The 21,202-nt window shown below is 28.0% G+C and overlaps 1 protein-coding gene across 2 annotated transcripts; it reads left to right on the forward strand.

The window, feature by feature from the left end:
• The first annotated feature begins 10,229 nt into the window (after positions 1 to 10,229).
• NRPB6A (RNA polymerase Rpb6) lies at positions 10,230 to 12,817 on the forward strand. Of its 2 annotated transcripts, XM_020348218.3 has the most exons (7): positions 10,230 to 10,379; positions 10,685 to 10,718; positions 10,850 to 11,022; positions 11,101 to 11,152; positions 12,295 to 12,362; positions 12,478 to 12,559; positions 12,667 to 12,817. In XM_020348218.3, the coding sequence occupies exons 1-6, from the start codon at positions 10,345 to 10,347 to the stop codon at positions 12,545 to 12,547; spliced, it is 432 nt and encodes a 143-aa protein (XP_020203807.2). In that variant the 5' UTR covers positions 10,230 to 10,344; the 3' UTR covers positions 12,548 to 12,559; positions 12,667 to 12,817. The 2 variants fall into 2 exon arrangements, with proteins under 2 accessions (XP_020203807.2, XP_020203800.2); XM_020348211.3 differs by having other exon boundaries at positions 10,231 to 10,379; positions 12,478 to 12,817.
• Positions 12,818 to 21,202: the final 8,385 nt, after the last annotated feature.

The raw sequence follows: 21,202 nt of genomic DNA on the forward strand, positions 1-21,202 counted from the left end.
TAACCAAGATGAGGAGGAAGGTGATCAGTCTTCTTCCCTCTTAGTACAAGTTCAGTATAATGGTGTACAATGCATCATTCACCAAATTCATGCACACACATGCCTATACAAACTATCAAAACATCAACCTCTCATCTCATACTATAAAATCACTATCATGCTTAAATAACTAATCAAAATCACATTAACATACAACATGCATAGAAGTAAGTACATTCCAAATCCACATAAATAACATATACATACATACATATATACTAAATAACTTAGTATTTTCCATGGTGTTACAATAACCGCCTCTATATTATTAAAAAATTACTATTATATTAAAAATATTTTTAAATGCTTAAATTACAGCTATTATGAGGCGGAAGCAATATTTTTTTAAAAAAAATTGGTGCTTTTTTAAAGCTAAAAATTGTTCATATATTAAATCATTTCTAGAAAATAATATTAATAATAAAAATAATTTTATAAAATATTTATTTCGTATATACTTATTATTATAATTATAGATAAAACTTGCGTAATATCATAATTATAACTTTTAATTAAATTTTTTTTACCACCTTAATACTTATAATCAAAAAAATATTATATGTCAACTTATATTACCCAAATTAATAACACTCAACTATTTATTGAAAAATAGCGATAAAAATACGTGATGTTTATTAATTTTAGAATACTTATTGTTATGGGATGTAAAAAAAACTAGTAGTTCGCTTTCTTTTTCGATTATTAATTTTGTTTTCTTTTCCTAAGTTAAGCGAGGAAAACCGAAGACTACATTAATTTTGACAGCTTTTAAAAAAACTAATAATATACTTTGTTGCCTTTTTTTTATAAATATTTTATAAAGAAAATATTTTATAAAAAACAAATATGTTTAATATTTCGATAAATCTAAAAGGAATATAATTTTTTTATTTGGTAAACGAGATGTTTGGTAAGAAAGTACCGGTAGTAAGATCCGATTCATTTCCTTTTCTCTTTAATTTTTATTACTAATGTTTTAAAATTAATAAATATTACCTTTTATAAAGTGAATATAATCTTTGTTTATTTATTTTTTCCAAAAAAAAAATAGAAGAAATAAAATAAAATGAGAGGTTTCTTTTTCCAAAACATTCTTTTAGATGATTTGTGAATTAGTCTGACTTTAAGTATACAAAATTTATAAAATAAAAATGAGAATATAACTTTTTTTTTACGTATCAAAATCATACGAAGAACGTCAAATTGCTATCGTCATATTAATAATAGAAGTCGAAGTAAGTATAAAGATTTAGTTTCGATTCGGTACTAACTGTCATTGTTGCAATTTTTTATTTTAAAAAAATGAAGAATGTCTTATTCGTTGTCTTGAGTTATTAATTAATAAATTATATATTTTTATGAATTAGTGCATCATATTTTATTACTTTATGAAAAAATAATACATATTGATAGTATACTTTTTTTTATCTTTATCATTTAATTACAAATTAACATTCATATAATATAAGTTGGTTGTTGAATTTTGTGATAGATACTTTAAAATTCATAATAATAATATTTTAAGTCTTGAAAAAGATTTTCTAAATATTATATGTTTATTAATTTTTATATATATACAATATTCATTTTGAAAAGTGTATATTGATTTTTGACCATCTTAAACTTGTGATTTGTTTACATATAGACAATCTTTTTTTAACTCATTGTACTTAAGACTAGAGAGTTGTGTTATAAGTCTATAATTGATCATTCTCAAACTGATCAATATGATCGACTCATAATTGGTCTACTATTTACTAAACTTATGACCTTGACTCATTTGGTCATAAAAAGATATACATCATTCTTATGATAAACATTTTCATGATAAGCAAATCTTAATAATATAAAGATAAATAAGCTAAAGATAAGGGTCATATTTGGATCAATATGAACGAACTATATAATAAGATCAGACAATTAAGTATTTGTCGATAATCTCTCTCTTATGCTTTGGATAGGGTCATCTTAAATTTTATATTAGAACAAATTTAAATTATAAATATTATATATACAAATAAGTTTTACCTCATATTGATTAGATATTGTATGTGTGAATCATTGGAAATTATTATCTACCAAACTTGATTCCTATAAATAAAAATTATAAATATCAAATACAATTATATGATTTTAACATTAATCATATATAGTAATTAATGATTTTGTTAACATTGATCTTAAATAAAAAAATGAAAAAGTAATAGAAAAATATATTATATCAAAAATATAAAAATCATTAATGTTTACCTTTAATGCAAAGCTTTTAACTACAATTCCGAGAGCACTAATTTAAAAAAAAAAAACTTAGAAGAAAAACAATTGTTATACTATAAATATAAATTTTATTTAACTTGTAATTTTTTAAGCACATTGAAAGATTTAATAAGATGTATTTAGGGATGGTATAACAATTCATTTATTCATCATCCATTAAATTCATCCATTCATTTAAACACATGGAAGGATTTAATAAGACGTATCTAGGGATGGATTGAATTTTTTTTCTCATAAATGGATTGTATTTTTAAATGATTTTTCAGTGGATCTAAATGAATTAATGAATTATTTTTATTTGATCTATTATAATCTAACTTGAAAGTTATTCAATCCATCCATTATTCTTTTAATAACTTTTTTGTATACTACAAAATTAAACAATTTATCTATTGAATTATGTGATATTATATATACATAATTTAAACTTTCCTAAATATGTTATCTATATTAATTTGACATGTATGAGTGTTCATTGGATCAGATCAATCTAATGAATTTGACAATTTGAATCGAACTAATTAATTTGGTTATAAAAAAAATTCGGGTCCAACTGAACCAAACTAATTAAATATGATGTTAATTGGGTTAGGTATCGGATTTAGAAACCAATTAACATCAAATTTTTTTGGTTTGGGTTAAGCAAATAAAATTATGAAATCTAGACCAATCCAAACCAATTAAATTTAATTGATTTGAATTGGATTTTTATCCAAACCCGAATCAACCAAACTCATGAACACCCCAACTAACAAGTCACTATAGTTACCATAGTTGAATCACTACGTAGCAGAAAGAATAATAAATAAAAAAACTAACCTAGGGTTATTTAGTAACAGGTAATTGATCTCATGCACATAAATATATGTATAGGATAGGAAAAACTCAAAATTGTACAAGTACATATACACAATCTACACAAAATAAACCCTAACCCTACTTGTTAGTCAAACGTCTACACACGACCTAAACTACATATGAGTAGTGTCACCACAAAATCGATCATCTATAGCATGACACTCCCTCTCCAAACAATTCAATCATGTTAATCTTGTTCGTTCCCAGATCAAGTATTCATTGCAGTGTCAACTATAAGGAAAATAAGGATGAGTTTGTGAAAAGAAACAACATACATATCAACAACAAAAGTAGTAACTTAATGACAATTTAAGTAGCAATATGCAACTTCACTTATCGTCAATTACTACGTAAACAACTTACAACATAATACAGCTTATCAACTTCAACTCAACAACAAATTCAACATAAGCAATAATAAACATGTCATCAAGCATATAAATTATGAAGATCTCCTACAATATATGTGAGTAGTTTAAGTGACTAAACTTTATCGAATTATAGCAATTTGACTTATCACAATCAGATCATGTATAAACAACTTCAAGCCTCTCAAAGAACCTGTTTAACAACTTAATTTAATTCCTTAAATGTCTCCACTTAAACTATATAGTCTAGTACTACTACTAGGGTAAAACAATTTGGGTATAAGTCTACCACAACATTTGCTTGTAACACTAAGTCTCTTATAGGATTAACCTATCGACTATCCTTCAAATACTACGTACTTCCAGTACTTAGCTAGGAAACTAAGCTCCCAACCTTGTACCTTATACTCATTTGGTCGCTTTATATATGTATGTCTTGGTATTATCCATATACAGATGCTACATAAAACTTAGAGGAAACAACTTAAAAAACAACGACTCATTTAAAAACTAACTTACTTACTTAAGGGTTCTCAACTAGATTCTCGAGCACCACAATTTATATCCACATAATAAAATATTTATTTTATAAAAAAAAAATTCTCTCCTTTATTTTTTTTGTATTTTAATAAAGACATGTATCTACACCACATATCTGATAACTTAACAACTTTAGTCATCTATAACAGCATCCAACTTCTCAAATAAATCATCTATCTATTTACAACTTAGTAACATAATTATCATCATGTAGTATAACAACTTGAAACAAAATGAGTTGTGTTTATATAGTATAAAACTTAAAATAAAATGAGTTATCATCATATCATCTTCTTCACACAACTTAATCATCACCTTTCAATTATAAAATAACTTAATCATCGTATTAAAATCATGCAGCTTGCCCGCAACGTCATCCCTTGAGCACCCAATGCCATTGAGGCAGAGGGGCTTCCTGTCTCACTCATGCTTGACGCTAAACCACCTGCTATTGATGTGACCCAGGTAAGGAGCCTCCCACTCTCTTGTGTCTTGCATGGTAAGACCCACGCTTGACCCCAATTAGGCACGCTTGACCCCAATTAGGTAAAAAAAACCTCTACAAGACTCATGTTTGACACCACTCCATTAACACCCAACATGGATTCATATAGAGATAATTCTCTTTCTTCATGCCCGACATCATTCAAATCACATCTGACGTGATTTCAACCTGAGGTGATTCTTTCTCTGCATGCTCGGTGTCACCAATCCTATACTCTACGTGAGAAAGACAGAACCCACTGGTTGAAGCTACACTTAGTGCCTTGAAGTTGCATCCAACATCAATTTTTGCACTTATGCAAAAATCAAATTCGCCCAATCCACCTGAAAAACAACAACTAGCAAACATGCATTACATAGTACTACATATAAACAACATCTAGATCCCAATTCCAACATCCAACAATACATGCAACCATTATCTTTCAAGAATCGTCATATCCAACTCATGCACCATTTCAAGAAAACAAAAAATCTAACAACTCGTCAACTTGAGGAAAAACCATTTCAACGAACAACACAAAGTTTTCTTTACCTCTTGTGATCCAAACCGAATAGAGGAAAAAAGAAGGAAGAACATTATGACCCTGACTTGAGATTCTTAACTCTACAAGCTTCGAATCTCCAACTTAACTAAATGATTTAGCTACAGGAAATAAAAGCGAAAGATTTTTAGAAAAATGGAAGAAAAAAAAGGTTTTGAGTCTTAGAGAATTTCTCTCTGACTTCTCTTTAAAATTTCTTAAATTATGAACTTACGTCTTAAGAAAAGCTTTATATACCTTTCCTGAAGCTGAGACAACTTAACTCTGACTAAACTACCTCAAAGACAACCTAACTTTTAGAGTCCCTTGACTCCAAAGTTCTAAAATAACAACATTTACACCAACTCAAAACTAAATGAACAATTAACATATACTTAAATCAAGCACATGAAATTAATAGTGTTACATTATCCAAAAATGGATATTTACACATTTTAAATATCATATTATTGTAACTATTTAAACCCGATATATATATATATATATAAAGAGAGAGGATTCAAAAGGTACACTACTAGAAAAATTAAAATTAGAGAGGGAAAAAATCCGTCACTAATCTTCATAAAATCCGTCACAAATAAGTTAGTGACGGAATTTGTGACGGAAATGATTCCGTCACAAAATTTGGCGTCACAAAATATTTAGTGACGGATTATTTTCTCCGTCACAATTAGTGACAGAATTAAGGCATCACAAACAATATAATTTCTGTCACTAATTTGTAACAATATATGTTTAGAAATTAATAAAAATCCGTCGCAATTTGTGAGGGATTAAAAATCCCTCGCAATTTGTGAGGGATTAAATCCCTCGCAATTTGTGAAGGATTGAGAGGTATGAATCCCTCACAAATTGTGATGAATCCCTCGCTATTTGAGAGGGATTAAATCCCTCGCTATTTGAGAGGGATTGAGAGGTATGTGAGTCCGTCACAAATTGTGATGACACAAAATCCCTCACAAAGAATCCCTCGCTATTTGAGAGGGATTAAATCCCTCGTTGTTTGAGAGGGATTGAGAGATGAATGAATCCCTCGCTATTTGAGAGGGATTAAATCCCTCGCTGTTTGAGAGGGATTGAGAGGTATGTGACTCCGTCACAAAATCCGTCACAATTTGCGACGGATAAAATCCGTCACTAACTGGGTTGTGAATCCCTCACAAACTGGGCATCTTTGTTGACTAAATTTGTGATGAATAATTGCGAAATCTGTCACAAACCGTTGTACTGAATGAAATTCATCGGTGATAAATAAAATCCGTCACAAATTACAAATTATTTTTTCGTAAATTTGTAAATATATTTTTCTCCTATAATTGTGATTAACAAATAATTTATTAATTAATCAAAGAAGTTGAATTTATTGTGTAATTGTTTAAAAAATTAACAAAATAAATAATTAAGAAAAATTTCTCAATTCTATAAAAACATGTAACTAAATACAAATAATACAAGAAAGTCAAGCATACCATAGATACAAATAACACCAAATATAACAAAGTATCCCTAATGTAACTAAATGTGAATTTTTCAAAACTTATCATTAAATTGAAAGTTCCTTACTCCTATATCATATATACAAAAAATTTATATTAATCAAAAGTGATTTGATATTTCATTCTTATAGAACAAAATGAACGTAATATATATATTTTAAAATTACTAAAATATAAATACTTTGATTACTTTAAAATTGTTAAAATTTTAACAAAATTTAATATACACATACAATATGATATGAAGTTATAGGTAGCGTTTGGAATACACGTTAGAACGGGACGGGACAAACATATGAGTTTTGTTTCCTGTTTGATAAAATTAAAAGGGAGAACAAAATCAGACACATGATTAAAATAGTGAAACACTTTTGTTTCCTAAAAAAGGGTGGAACCAACTAGTATGGGACAAAACATTTTATTAAACATTTTTTAATGACAAAATTACCACTTCTTATCTTTATAACTCTTTCACCGCACACCCAACTAAAAAAAATAAAATTTTTGGTGCAATTATTTTTCGTCTATTTACCGCTCTTTTTCCCTCTCCTTGCACTGTTCATTGCTCCCACTACATACAACGACAATACAAGTTTTTTTAATCTTTTACTGTGCTATTTGCATCATTGAAATTTTTGTGTTTTGCTAATTGCATCATATAAATTACTGATCATTTGAATTACTATCATTTGCTAATAGAGAAAATGTTAGACCCATTTAAATCAAATCAATGTTGTTATATATATATATACGTTGATTTGATTTATATAAATCAATGTTGATTATATATATATATATATATATATATATATATATCAACAAGTAATTTAGTATTTCTTTTAGTAAATTGGATTTGTGTGACTGTTAGATTTGTTGTACAATTTTATTTTGGTTTTTTAGTATAGGCAGTGTTTAAAAAACCGGCTCGAACCGGCCGGTCGGACCGGTTGGACCGGGAACTGGTGATCCAGCCGGTCCGAATCTTAAGTTGGATCGGTTATGCAGTCGACCCGTTTTAAACCAGATTGAACCGGTGGATTTTCCGGTTCAACCGGTGAACCGGTAGGTCAAACCGGTTCAACCACTTTTTTTTCTTATTTTTTTTAAAATTTTTTTAAGGGACCATAAACCACAAAAATAATAATGAAAATTGAATCTCTTAATGGAAGAACAAATATTCTTATTAAATATAACAATGACTACTTGTTCTAATGTATTTGTTTATAATATATACAACTTAAATAATTTTTATAGTATATTATTAATTTTAAATTATATATTTAATAATATAATATCTATGTAGATATTACATATATTATTTTGTGATATCAATTGCAAGCATATTATATATGTACATATTATTTATATTTTTAATTTGTATTAATATACAATTTAACATGTAATTTTTTTATATATTTTTTTACAAAATAAAATAAAAATAATTTTAAATAAGATAGAAAAATTGAAATTTAAAATAATATATGAATTTATTAAAATTTATAAGTATAAAATATATTTAATATGAATATTTTTTTAATAAAAATAAATAAAAATCGAGTCATGCGGTTCAACTAGTGACCCACCGGTTCAACCTTTGACCCGCTGATCCAGTACCTTAACCGGTTCGATGACCGGTCCGATTTTTAAAACTATGAGTATAGGCATTGAATGGAACATTTTCGTGTTTTGGCCTTCTTTTATTGTTGAAAAATGTACATTAATATTCTTACAATGTTTGGGACAACACTTATATTGATTAATGAATTTGTTAAAAAAAATCAAGAATGACCTTTAGAGCATAGTAGTCACATTTGCACGAGACGATGTAGTAGATAAAATTATAAGAAGCAATATTTGATAGTAGTTTTATATCTCTATTAATGTTTCAAATATAGTCTTTTTTAAAATTAACTCTATTATTATTAAACAATTAAGTACATGTTTATTTTTATTAAATTTACATGATAATTTTTTTAATTATATTATTATTAAAATTTTAAATTTTTTAAAAAATAACATAAGAGGAAACACTCATACATATCTATTTACATATTCACACATGTTTAATTATATATGATAAACATATTTGTGAATTGCACATAGTGATGAGACCATACTTTGGATATATAGAGTGAATCTATTTTATAAAATTAAAGTTTAAGTTTAACTTAACCTAAAATCTATTTTACATCAACAAACCAATAAATTTAACTTAAATAAGTCAACAAATCTACTTTAAAATATGTGTGCAAGTTTTTTTTTTAATTTACATAATAAAAAATAGTTTATTCCATTATTATTAAAACTTTAAATTTAAAAAAAATTAGCGTAAAAGAGACAAAATTACTTTCTTTTTTCGTACAATAAAAAATATAAACACTCAAGTGTATTGAAAATGTAAAAAATATATATAATTTGTATTTTAGTCTATCAACAATATTTGTTCATAGGGTGCTTATGGGTTGAAACATACATTACTACAAAATTTTTATTTTATTTTATGGTGTTTTGTTTTATTTCCTATGATATTGAATCTTGATGTTTTATTTTGTTTTGGAGATGAGAACAATGTCGTTATTGTTATGATGAATGCATTTATTTAAAATTTTACAAGTGAAAACTTTAATATTATTATTTTTATTTGAAACTATTTTATATAGTAATAGTTAATTATATTTTATCAAATATTTAATATTTACGTATTTAAAAAATAATTATAAAATAATATTCTATAAAATATTAATATTAAATATTAATATTAATATTTTATAAAAATATTATATAATAATAATAATCATAAAATAACAAATGTGAAAAAATGTTCTATTATGTTCTATTTAGTTTTTTTTATACTCAGTCAAACATTAAACATGATAGGGATATATATGTAATTAAACATAATATTCTATTTTGTTCAACAAGCACTAAATGCAATATAGAACACATTGTTCTGTCTTGTTTTATTGTTACCAAACACAATATAAATAAATTATTGTTCTGTTCCATTCCATTATGTTTCGTTCTACTGTCAAATGCTACCATAGACACATATTCAATTAATTAGCTTTAATCAAGTAATAAAATTATTTAATTTATTTTTTTAATTATTATAAAAAATTAGTAAAATAAAAATTATACAAAATATAATAAATAGATAATAAATAAATAATATTTATAATAAAATAAGTTTAAATATATTTTTAATCCCTTAAATATAAGATAAATTTATTTTTAGTCTCTCAAATTTAAAATTATCGTATTTAATTTTTAAATTTTTAAAAATTTAATTTTAGTCTCTTATATCACTAATAACACATCTAAAAATGATAATTGAAACAATTATACAACATAAATTTTATTTAATATGAATTTTCAATATTAGGATAATCATAGATAAATTTTATACGATAATATTTGATAGATTTTTTAACAAAATTTAAATATTAAAGATCATTTTTTTAAATTATATAAATTTAAAATAATAATTTTAAATTTAAAAGATAAAATATAAATTTAAAAAACTAACATATATTTAAGCAAATAGATTTTGGTTGTATGTGTTGGGGTTTAGTGGGATTTATCTATCGAACCCGCATTCACCATTTAGCACATATATAAAATCTAATTTCGAAGTTTGGCTTTTCGTGAGGGTTTAGTTGAAGGCACACAGCTTAGGCCTCAGGGAAAAAGGGTTTCTTTCATTCTCTGCAATTCGCCATGGCCGACGACGACTATGATGACATGGACATGGGGTACTCTCTTTTTATCACTTCCTCTCACACACACAGAAATTAGGGTTTTCCCAATTCAATTTGCTTATTGAAAACTCTCACTGGAAATCCAGACGAGAGTCTTTTAACTTATGTCCTTTTGTTCCCTATGTAAATATTTAAGCAAAAATTAAAACTTTTCAAATGTTCCTTTACTGGTGTTGATCACGTCTGCTTTTCCTCGTCAACAAAAAATTATGCTTCATGTTTCAATTGCCAGGGTTAGAGCCCTGTCTATTGTAATCTGTATATTTCCATTGAATGATACCTCACGGGTGGTGATGCAGGTACGAGGATGAGCCCCCAGAGCCTGAGATTGAGGTAAAAAATTTATTGACTTGTGTCCTCTCTTTGTATTTGCACCACAAATACATGTTATGGAACTTATCGTTGAAAGATTTAAGTTGAAAGATTTAATGGAATTATTTGTTGGTGGATTAATTGATGGGTAGGAAGGTGCAGAGGAGGATGCGGAAAACAACAAAAACGATGAGTTAACTGGAGAGCCACTCGAAGCTGAGGATAAGGAAGAAGGACAACCGGTGGAGCGGCCTCGGAAGACATCAAAGTATATGACTAAGTATGAACGTGCCAGGATTTTGGGTACCCGTGCTCTTCAAATCAGGTTTTGTTCAGGACTTTTGTGAGTTTAAGATTCTGCTTATTCAATATTTTGTAACATGTTACCTTTCTGGCTGAGCAGTATGAATGCACCTGTCATGGTCGAGTTGGAGGGGGAAACTGATCCACTTGAGGTAATAGAAGAACCTTTGGTTCACTACTTCACTTTGCTTTGATACTGTGTTTCTTTCAATGTTACTGTGTTTGAGCACATTGTGAGTATTTCATTGCCAATCTTGCTTGGTATGCAGTTTTGAATGTCCAAATATATGTTGGTACAGCTATATGTTTTTCATATAAAAATGTAGAGAATATTTCATTGAGAAGCTTCCACTTTACAACTTTAGTGATCTCCTAACTCCTTAATTGAATGGCTTGCCATGGCATGCACACTGCTGACGTTGGGCTTGTATGTATTGAAATTTCATTTATAACTCTGCAATTGCACAAATCTGCAGCTAAATGCATGGGTAAAAGATGGAATTCTGTCTCTTCATATATTTGTTTTAATTAATAGATATTCCTAAGATGGGAGGATCAGTTTACATCAAAATATGTTCATTTTTCTCTTATACTTATAACCTTTTTTAATAAGCTTGGAGATTACTTTCCCCCATCATAATTTGCCTTCCTTTGTCTCTGGCTCCCTTAAGAATTGGTTCTGGGATTTGTTCATAGCTTAAAATAGTTTGTTTTTCTGTTTGGCCAATGGCTTGCTCCTCCTTTTAATATTCCAATGTTATGTGAAACTCTTGTTTTCTATGCAAGACTAGTTTATCATCATTATTGACCTTAACTGATAAGTTCTACGAACTACTTCAGTCTTCCAATATTGAATCTTGTCACGTTTATTTTATTTAGGATTTAAGTAAAAATTTTCTTAGATGAGCAGTGCACCTTGTATTATTGAAGTAGTGTTCTGTTATTGTTTAATGTTATTTGATTCTCAAGTTCTTTGGTTTCCTGAAGAATGCACTCTGCATGCCATTCTTGGAATTAGTTGATTATAATCTCTGATTTTATTCACTGATAAGAACGATGTCCAATATTACCTGCTTTACAGCTTGCCTCTTGAGCATGTTTACTTGCCTTCAATATGTCATGTTGAACTTTTTTTTTCTTCCTGCCTGTCTTGTAATTTTATTTATTTGTTGTAGACTTGTAGAGAGTTCTCACAAAATTTTCCTTACTAGGATTCAGGAACACAAGTGTTTTGTTTGTTACCTCTGCTATATAACATCTGAATATCTGATATCATGTTCTTCTAACTTAATAGATTGCCATGAAGGAGCTTCGAGAGCGGAAGATACCCTTTACAATCCGGCGCTACTTGCCTGATGGAAGGTAAATACTGGCCATTATATGAGTTAGGAAGTTCTTTTTCTTGGCTGGGGGAGTTAAGGATGATAACATCCTTTATGCCATATTGACTGTTGTCATTTTTGCTAAAATTGTCCAGCTATGAAGACTGGGGAGTTGATGAACTGATTGTGGAAGACTCCTGGAAGAGGCAAGTGGGCGGTGATTGATTGTTGACAGAGGTGGGAGGAGTAACAGGCACTAATATTTGTCTTCTCATATCTTTTATCTTTGGCTTGATTGAGGTTGATACTAATCTATGATTCCCCACCTTAAACTTTGCTTACAGCGATGTCTATGTATCCCTGTTGGTGTAATCTCTGTTTCAACTTGTTTATATATACAATATATCTCTAGGCGTTCAATAGTGGTTCTGATTTTTCAAATCAACTATCGGGACACCCCTAGCTCAACGAAGATTGGAGTGATACTTTTTAATATTTGTTCTCTAGTAAGCTTCTTGTTGTCTTTCTCTAGTTTCTTACTGTTTTGTGGGAACATTTTGGAAATATCAGTTATACCGTCCCTAATGAAAAATGATGGCAAGGCAATATTTGGATATGATTAGATTGAGAAAACATTTTATATTTTATTTAGTTTCAAAAATGTTATCTTGTCTTCTTTTTGTTGTATAAAGTTTATATAAAAATAGTGAAATAACTTCATAAATCAAACGGTCTTTTGTTTTTAGGGCTCTATTTGCACAAGGGCGCACGGATAGCATTATGGTCATTAGGAAGGAATTCAATCCTTGATATTTAGGGGTTCAACAAATGTGTTTTTATGGTGAATTTTTAATTGCCTTGCTGAAAGAATAAAAATATCAGGCTATTAAGATGTTGCTTGTAAATAAGAATGTGGATTTGGATCTCCGTTAACGCCTAGATAACCTACTAGCAAAGAAGCAGAATTGGCGAATAGTTGTCCAGAGAAGGGTTTATACTTTATAATGAAGCCACTGTGAATGGAAGCAAGCTGACGCTCTAGATTAGGTGTAAATTCGGCTTCAGGCCTCGTTATAATGGCTCTAGGGCCTTTTAGCCAACCTAATTAGGGGATCAAAAGTTCTCAATCTACACAACTTACTTAGCTCACATCATGACTATTTTAAAAATATATTTCTCAATTTATTTGAGAAATATTTATAATTTATGCTCAGTATTTTCGCTTTATCACTTTAATTTTGGAATTAATATGATGAAAAAAAATTATATCTTTGTTTTAAAAAAAGTATTTCATGTACTGGGCCTTAACTAAAACATCTTGATCTTGACATCTTCTAGTTAGTTTCAATAAAGACATCTTGGACTTGGTCTTGATAAGGATATATAAAGTCTATTTAGATGAGTTAAAAGTATTTTTTTTAATATTTTTTTATTAAAAATTATTTTTAGTTGAGAAACCTTTTAAAAAAATTTATTTTATCTCTACTTAGGTTCTTATTCAACTTCAACAAAGGCTTCTTTGACTTGATCTTTATTTGTTGGTGTATTTTCATGAATTTCCTATTTTTTACAAATGGATAAATTTTTTTTTGGTATACACGCTATAAATATATATATATTTTTTTGCATAAAGTTATTTTACATTTTTTTTCTTCTAAATACAAAATATATTTGCTTACTTTAGATTTTAAACTTTAGAACATTACAAGTGGATAGATAAAGCATTTTTACTTTTAATTATGTGAAGTTTGAATACAAACTACAAGGGAAATATATAAGGTGGTTCTATTGTCATTTTTCATCTAAGCAAACATAGAAGCAATAAAGCTGATATAGCTAGAATGACTGTCCGTCGAATTCAATTGAGAATTAAACATTCCGAATTTCCGAGACGTGAGAAGTTTAGTTTTTAAAACTGAAGACATACAATGAATAAAAACGTGACAAATGTTAAACATCTTTTTCAAAGCAAATGCTACGCAGGCAACATTACAACAATAATTGTTCTCAGCTACTTCCGAATTTGATGGGTTTCATATGCCTTTTTCATTATTACATTCAAGCAGTACATTTTGTATAACTGTCACCACAATAACTATGAAAATAAGAAGAAGAAAAAATACACGGTAACCGTAATTATCGCCGTTTTAGTATATGATTTAATTTCTTTTGCAGCTCATCATGAATGATAGAGTATAACTCTGGCAAAGGATAGGATGAATATTTTTCACTAGAAGACTTTATACTATGAATGATCCCATGACACGTAGTTGATGTGGTTGGTAATAACATTATTATTCACATAGTTTTGTGTATTTTATTTTGTGAGGACTGTTTTGTTCTGTAGTTAAAAAATACAGAACCTATGACCTAAATCTGGATCCATCTGTTAGGTGAGAAATTGCTTTTTATGCGGCGTAAGAATGAAGGAAAGAATATAGGACCAACTTGGATTTGGACTGCTCAAAATATACTACCGTTTGTCATGGACCTTGAACCTCTTGACCCACAAGAACTGCCTCTTCTTTTGGAAACAATTTTCAAAATAACAAATTGAAGAATGAAGATACATGTTCTCCATAAATTTTGATATGTGTTTCGTAGAAGGCATTCCAAACTTTAGATAACTACAACTAATTAATTATTAGCACCAAATAACAATAATTAAGCAGTAGCGACCGAAACGATATATGATGATTTATATTTGTTTGCCTTTTCTATTAACTAAAGAAAATGCAATCCTATACACAAAATCCGCACGACATTTAAGATGCAAAGGCTAAATTTTATCGTAAAATAAGGAAGCTCTTCAATTTATTAAACTGCATATTATAATTAGTTTTACGAAACCAACTAGGTTCTGTTGATCTATTGCTTATGTTGACAATTAAGCAGAAAAAAACGAATGAAGACTAGTAATATTCATTATGTTACCGTGTTTACACTATTTTCTATATGTTAGTGACATTGACACATTTTAGTCGTTTGAAATTTATTCAAGCAAATATTGCTGTCATATTTTGAGTCGTGTTTAAAGTGGTTTCTGACTATTGATTTAAAACAATGAGTATCGCTCAACATAAGTTAAAAAACATTACTAGGAGTCTTAGACATGGCAGAATCATGATTTTTGGTCATGGTTCCTATTTATGAGAATGAAACATCAATACTTCAATTTGCTTCACGTATCCGTATCCGATACGTATCGGATATGATACTCTTGGATACTTCACCGATACTTGTCAATTGTACCTGTCTAGGGGCACACTCGCACTCTGCAGTGGGGGAAAGGGGCCGAACGAGGGTCTTCAGGTGGGCTCTTCTGCGCGAGGGGGGAGGTACCTGCAAAATGCACTCCAACGCTCAAGTCAGGACAAACACGATATTCTAGGGTAATTAATGAACAGTGACATACCTTGACAAAAGTGACCTATTTATTCTACCACTGATGGGCCTTGTCAGTAGTGGGCCTCTCCTGAAGTTTACCAAATTAGGTAATACGCCGCTAATAGGCTCATTATGCTTTAATCACGTACTTATTCTCATTAATCACGGTGAAGGCTATAATTATTATCTCGTCCCTTGGCTCGGCCTTAGGCCGTGCCGTTTACATGTTTGCTGCACCTTTCGGCCCGGCCTTCGGCCGAGTCGTTACATGTTTACTGTGCTGTTATACTTGATCGGCTTCTGTCTGAGCCGGTGTATGTCATCTTGCGAAGCCCACGGTTCTGTTCGTATCGACCTCACACCGAGCCGATCGCGCTATCCGACTCATAACATACTTTCGGTTGTAATCCGAGCCAGTGCTAATGTTAAGGCTTTTAGGGTTATTCACCTTGCGTGGGTGTCTAACGGCAAGACACTTGTTGGTCCGCGTGACCGATAGGGTCCTTCCGGTACATCAATAAAGTATCTTAGCTTTTAAAAATATTATGAAATTTTTTTTCCATTCCGATACTCTCAGATATTTCACCGATACTTATTGGTGATACGTATCGATAAAGTATTCAAATTTTTGAAAAATTATGAATATCCATTACAGCTAAATAAGATATATAAACATGTTTAATATAGAAACATAGAAATATTGTTCCTTGATGAACTGTAAATAAAAATTGTCTTCTATATAGATAATTTTAAGAAAAGAATGAAATTGGTAATATTATTTCTATTTGTAAATAATAAAAAGTAATTTATGATGAAATGATTTATAATTTATTTATTTTTAGTAATGTACAATAAATATGTTTTTAATTTGAATTTGCAAAATAACAATTATATATTTAATGTTTATGAATTTTGATCAAAATTACAAGTACACACTTATTATATTATATGAACATTGATACATATGATGACACGTATCTTACGTATCCTATATATTTTAAAATAATCGTATCGCCGTATCGGATACGTCTCGTATTCAATACGCGTATCGTATCGGTGCATCATTATTGAGAAGACTTTTAGTTAACATGTTAATCAAAACCAAACCAGTATGTAGAAACCTCGATTAGGAGATGACGTAGGAAGATTAATTGTCTGCAATTTGATTTTGTTACTCCAGTGCCATTTAATTTCCTTTTATAACTCTTGGAATGAGTAAATATTTCTTTCTCATATAAAGTTTTTCCCGATTATATTTGGACAGATGTCTATAACCTTCATAAAAGAAGCTCACATGAATTTGAGAGAAATGTACATTTAATGTCCTGAAAACAAGAGTCGTGTTTCTTGCTTGTGTCTTTTTTTAATTATTTTTTATTTTTTATTTTTATCATCTATAGTCCCTGAATGAATGGAAAACAGTATACTGTAACCTTCAAAATAGTTTTTTTTATTTATTTTATTTTATATTATATTTTATTTTATTTTTTTTTTATAATTCTATTGGTGTTTTTTATTGCAGGGATGATTTCGAGCAAACAATTTCAGAACTCCAAAAATTTAGGAAAGCAACATGGATGCAAATGCTCAGAGTAAGCTCGACTCAGTAAATGTTGGTTTAAACAAATTAATTCATAAGTATATTTTTATTATTTAAATAAGTCAATTTAACGTTAACAAGTCGCAAATAACTTATATATATATATATATATATATATATATATGTATATATATATATATATATGAGGAGGGACTTGCTATGTTTAATAACTCAAATCTGCAAATTTTTAAAAAAATTGAAAATTATCTGATACATTATTTCATTAATTCAAATTAATGTATAAAATAATTTTATAATTATTCGTTAATTTGAATTAATGAAATGAAGTATTAAATAATTTTTAAATTTTTAAAAATTCACAGACTTGATATAGATATATATATATATATATATATATATATATATATATATATATATATATATATATATATATATATATATATATAAGGGATCCATTCACTCTAAGAATAAGTCTACTTATAATTATTTCGTTCAATAACTCATGTTTTATATTAAATTTCAATGATCTGATCGTTGAATTTAAAGTTCTTAATATATAAATCAAGTCTATAAATTTTTAAAAAATTTGAAAATCATTTGATACTGCATTTTATTAATTCAAATTGACGGATAATCATAAAATCATTTTATACATTGATTTGAATTAATGAAATGAAGTATCAAATGATTTTCAAATTTTTTAAAAATTTGTAGAGATTTGATTTGCATTAAGAACTTTAAATTCAACGGTTGGATTATTTAAATTTGATGTAAAACATGAGTTATTAAACATAATAAGACTAGATAGACTTACTCCTTGACTTTTTTTTAGCATGAAGATATTTGGTAAATACTAAAATAATAAACAAAACTTTATTTTGAAATTTAATTAAAAATAATAATCAAGTCATACACTAGCTAATGAGTCAAATTTAAAATTTGAATTTTTTAACATAGTTAAGTTCAAATTTTAAATTTAATTTGTTTAAATAAATGAAACAAATATTAAAAAAAAAAATCTCACGTAAGCTTAAATGTCAGAGTGCTCAAGTTGGCTCCCTAATTGCGACAAGTTGTTAATTAATCAAAATATATATCCATAATGTGGTTGAGATTAATTAATTTTAAGTATCAAATCTCCTTCAAAGGGATTCTAGTTGTTTCACCAATCAATTCCTCGCATAATTTAGTATAAATATATGGTTGAGATTAATTAGTACAATACATACTTATAAATCGCGTTCAATAATTTAAAATAATTTTATAAAAAAATTATACCAAATCTTAAAACAAATAAATACTTATGAGTTTGCTTTGTGATCATGATATATGATAAAAGGATAAGTGATATCACTAATATGCATTTAACAAGTATACTGATTGTAAGTAATAAATTGGATAAAAATTTAAATCATTAAATTTATAAAAAATTAAATTATAACTATTTAATCTAATTTTATTATTAGAAATAAGAATTAAAGAAATTTAAAATTATTTAACATAAAATATAATAAATTTATAAAATTATGAAATTAAAAAATATGTAATAGAGTAGGGATGACAAAAACACCTGCACTCACGGGTATCTGTGGGTAAAATCTGTTACGGATAATAACGGATACCCGTGCGGGTATGAGACGGATATGGGGCCAATTTGTGTTGAATGAGAATAAAAAAGATTATATGAGTATAACAACTACATCATATCAATTTCCAACTGTAGAGAACTTGGTCACTTATAACTAAGTATTACACAAGAGAATATAATCCTCGATCAATCCATGATTACAAGAATGCTCTCATAAGAATTCTCTATAATCTTTCTAAAATTGTGCTTGAAAAAGTATTGATTGATTTAAAAATCTCTTACAAACCTTATTTTTATAATATTTTCTAATAGACTTTTAGGTTAGATATGTTCATTTAGAGTGCCCAATTAACTTGCTCTTAGTGGGCCTATTTGATCCTTTAGAGATACTTTTTAACTTAATTTGTTCGAAGTGTCCATGTTGTTGCTCAAAGTAAGCAAGAGCAACCTTCTTGTTTTAAGCTAACTAACTCCATCTTTTGAAAATTCTATCTGACTTAGCTCCCTTGAGGCGCTTTAAGCGAATTTGTCTCACTTAGAGTACATTTATATAACTTGAAACGATGGTTCTCCTATAATGTGTGTAACTTTCAAATGATACTCTTCATGTGTCATATTTTCAATAATGAAAAGTATTAAAAATATCTAATATTTAACAATTAAATCCTAAAATAAAATTTAACTTTTAACTAAATGTTTTATGATAAAAACAATTTATAAACATAAGACATATTAATAATTATCTAAATTAAGAAAAAATTGTATGCATATTTTGTCATTATCAATAAGATAACTATTTTTTCCTATTGTAATAAATTATTTGGGTTACTAATGAAGTATAATTCTCTTATCTCATTATCATATTTATATCATGAATTTTTTTATAATTTATTTAAAAGTTATTTTTATAATTTATACACATTAACAAGGTTAAATGAAAAATTAATTTTAAGAAATTATATATAATTTTAATAAAAGAGTAATTTATTATTTAAACATGATTTATATATTATTTTCTCATTATATATTTAATCTATGTCAAATACAGGAAATTAAAATAACAAAGTAATATTATTCAGTAAACACCAAACATTAAATAAATTTAAATTTATGGTCTTTTATTCTATTTATTCTTATTCTACTTTTATCTTTTTTATTTATTTGTTGTATCTAGGAAAAAAACCTTAATATATAGTTGTTGAAATCCATCAAACTTTGAATCTCCTTACTTGTTGATTTAGGATATGCAGAATATATTAATGTCCAAGTGCGAGAGTAGGTGTTGAGCAGCTTTGAGTCTTGACTCTTGAGTGTTGAGTCTTGAGGCATTGTCATTGTTTTGGCCTAATAAATAATTATGTTGATCGTTTTACCCTCCCAATCTGCTAGTGCTAGGTGAAGCATGACATGAACAGTTCATTCACATTTACATTGCTTCCACATATTAAACGCACTAGCTATCATTTGGTCTAAGTTAATTTATGCCAATTCCGATCCAATATTGGCATTAGCTAGAGATGAAATCATTAGAGAAGACAATTTAATTGCATCTGCGTTGTCTTTTGTTGAAAATATATGCACGTTTTCTTGGCACAACTCTTTTACCTTTGTAAAAGGATTAATCTTGAAGATTCCCACTGTCATAAAGCAACAAAAGGATATTTTGACTCAAGGGGCATTATTATATATATTGATGTTGTTTCAGTTCAATATTCGTGTTAATTATATATACGACAGGTGTTAGAAGATATTGATTGTATGAACAAGATCCAAAATGCCAAAGGATTTCAAAAAGGTAAGTTAACATGTTGCTATCACCTCTCAAATTTTAGTTTATACTTTATTTTGATAAACAAATATTTAGGACCACATATCGAAGGGTCAATATCCACGCTATTCATAAGTCAGTAAAGAATTTGGAATTGGCAAGTTTCCACTCTTTACATATGTGAGTGCATATCTTTTAATTTCTTTTCTTTTCTTTTCTTAGACAATTCTTTTTAATTTTATATTCATGTTATTTACAGATGTGCATGTAACTAAGTTTTTAGCATAATTAACTCACAGCTAGCGCTTACAATATTCCTGGTTTGACTTTAAATAACCTTGCTCTCCTTTAGTTTAAAATTAAAGTGATAGTTTGCCTTCATGTAAATTTTTATATGTTAACTCATATACCCTGTATTTCTTTAATCCATTTTCTAAAGAAAAAAAAAATCCAGAGAATTGCTATTGTATGTGTTTTATAACAAAAGTGAAGCATTGCCAATTTATGTGCATTAGAAAATTATTTATAGTTTCTTTACGTACTTGTTCTTCTTGATTGTGAGATTTATTTATTTAT

This window comes from Cajanus cajan, chromosome 7 (genome assembly GCF_000230855.2).
Source record: "Cajanus cajan strain Asha chromosome 7, NIPB_CcT2T_4, whole genome shotgun sequence".
Taxonomy (NCBI): Eukaryota; Viridiplantae; Streptophyta; class Magnoliopsida; order Fabales; family Fabaceae; genus Cajanus; species Cajanus cajan.

Bases quoted from the DNA above. Each gene is read 5' to 3' on its own strand.
- NRPB6A (XM_020348218.3), top strand. From the start codon at position 10,345: ATGGCCGACGACGACTATGATGACATGGACATGGG. The intron at 10,380-10,684 runs GTACTCTCTTTT...GTGGTGATGCAG, and splicing joins TATGATGACATGGACATGGG to GTACGAGGATGAGCCCCCAG. The intron at 12,363-12,477 runs GTAAATACTGGC...AAAATTGTCCAG, and splicing joins CGCTACTTGCCTGATGGAAG to CTATGAAGACTGGGGAGTTG.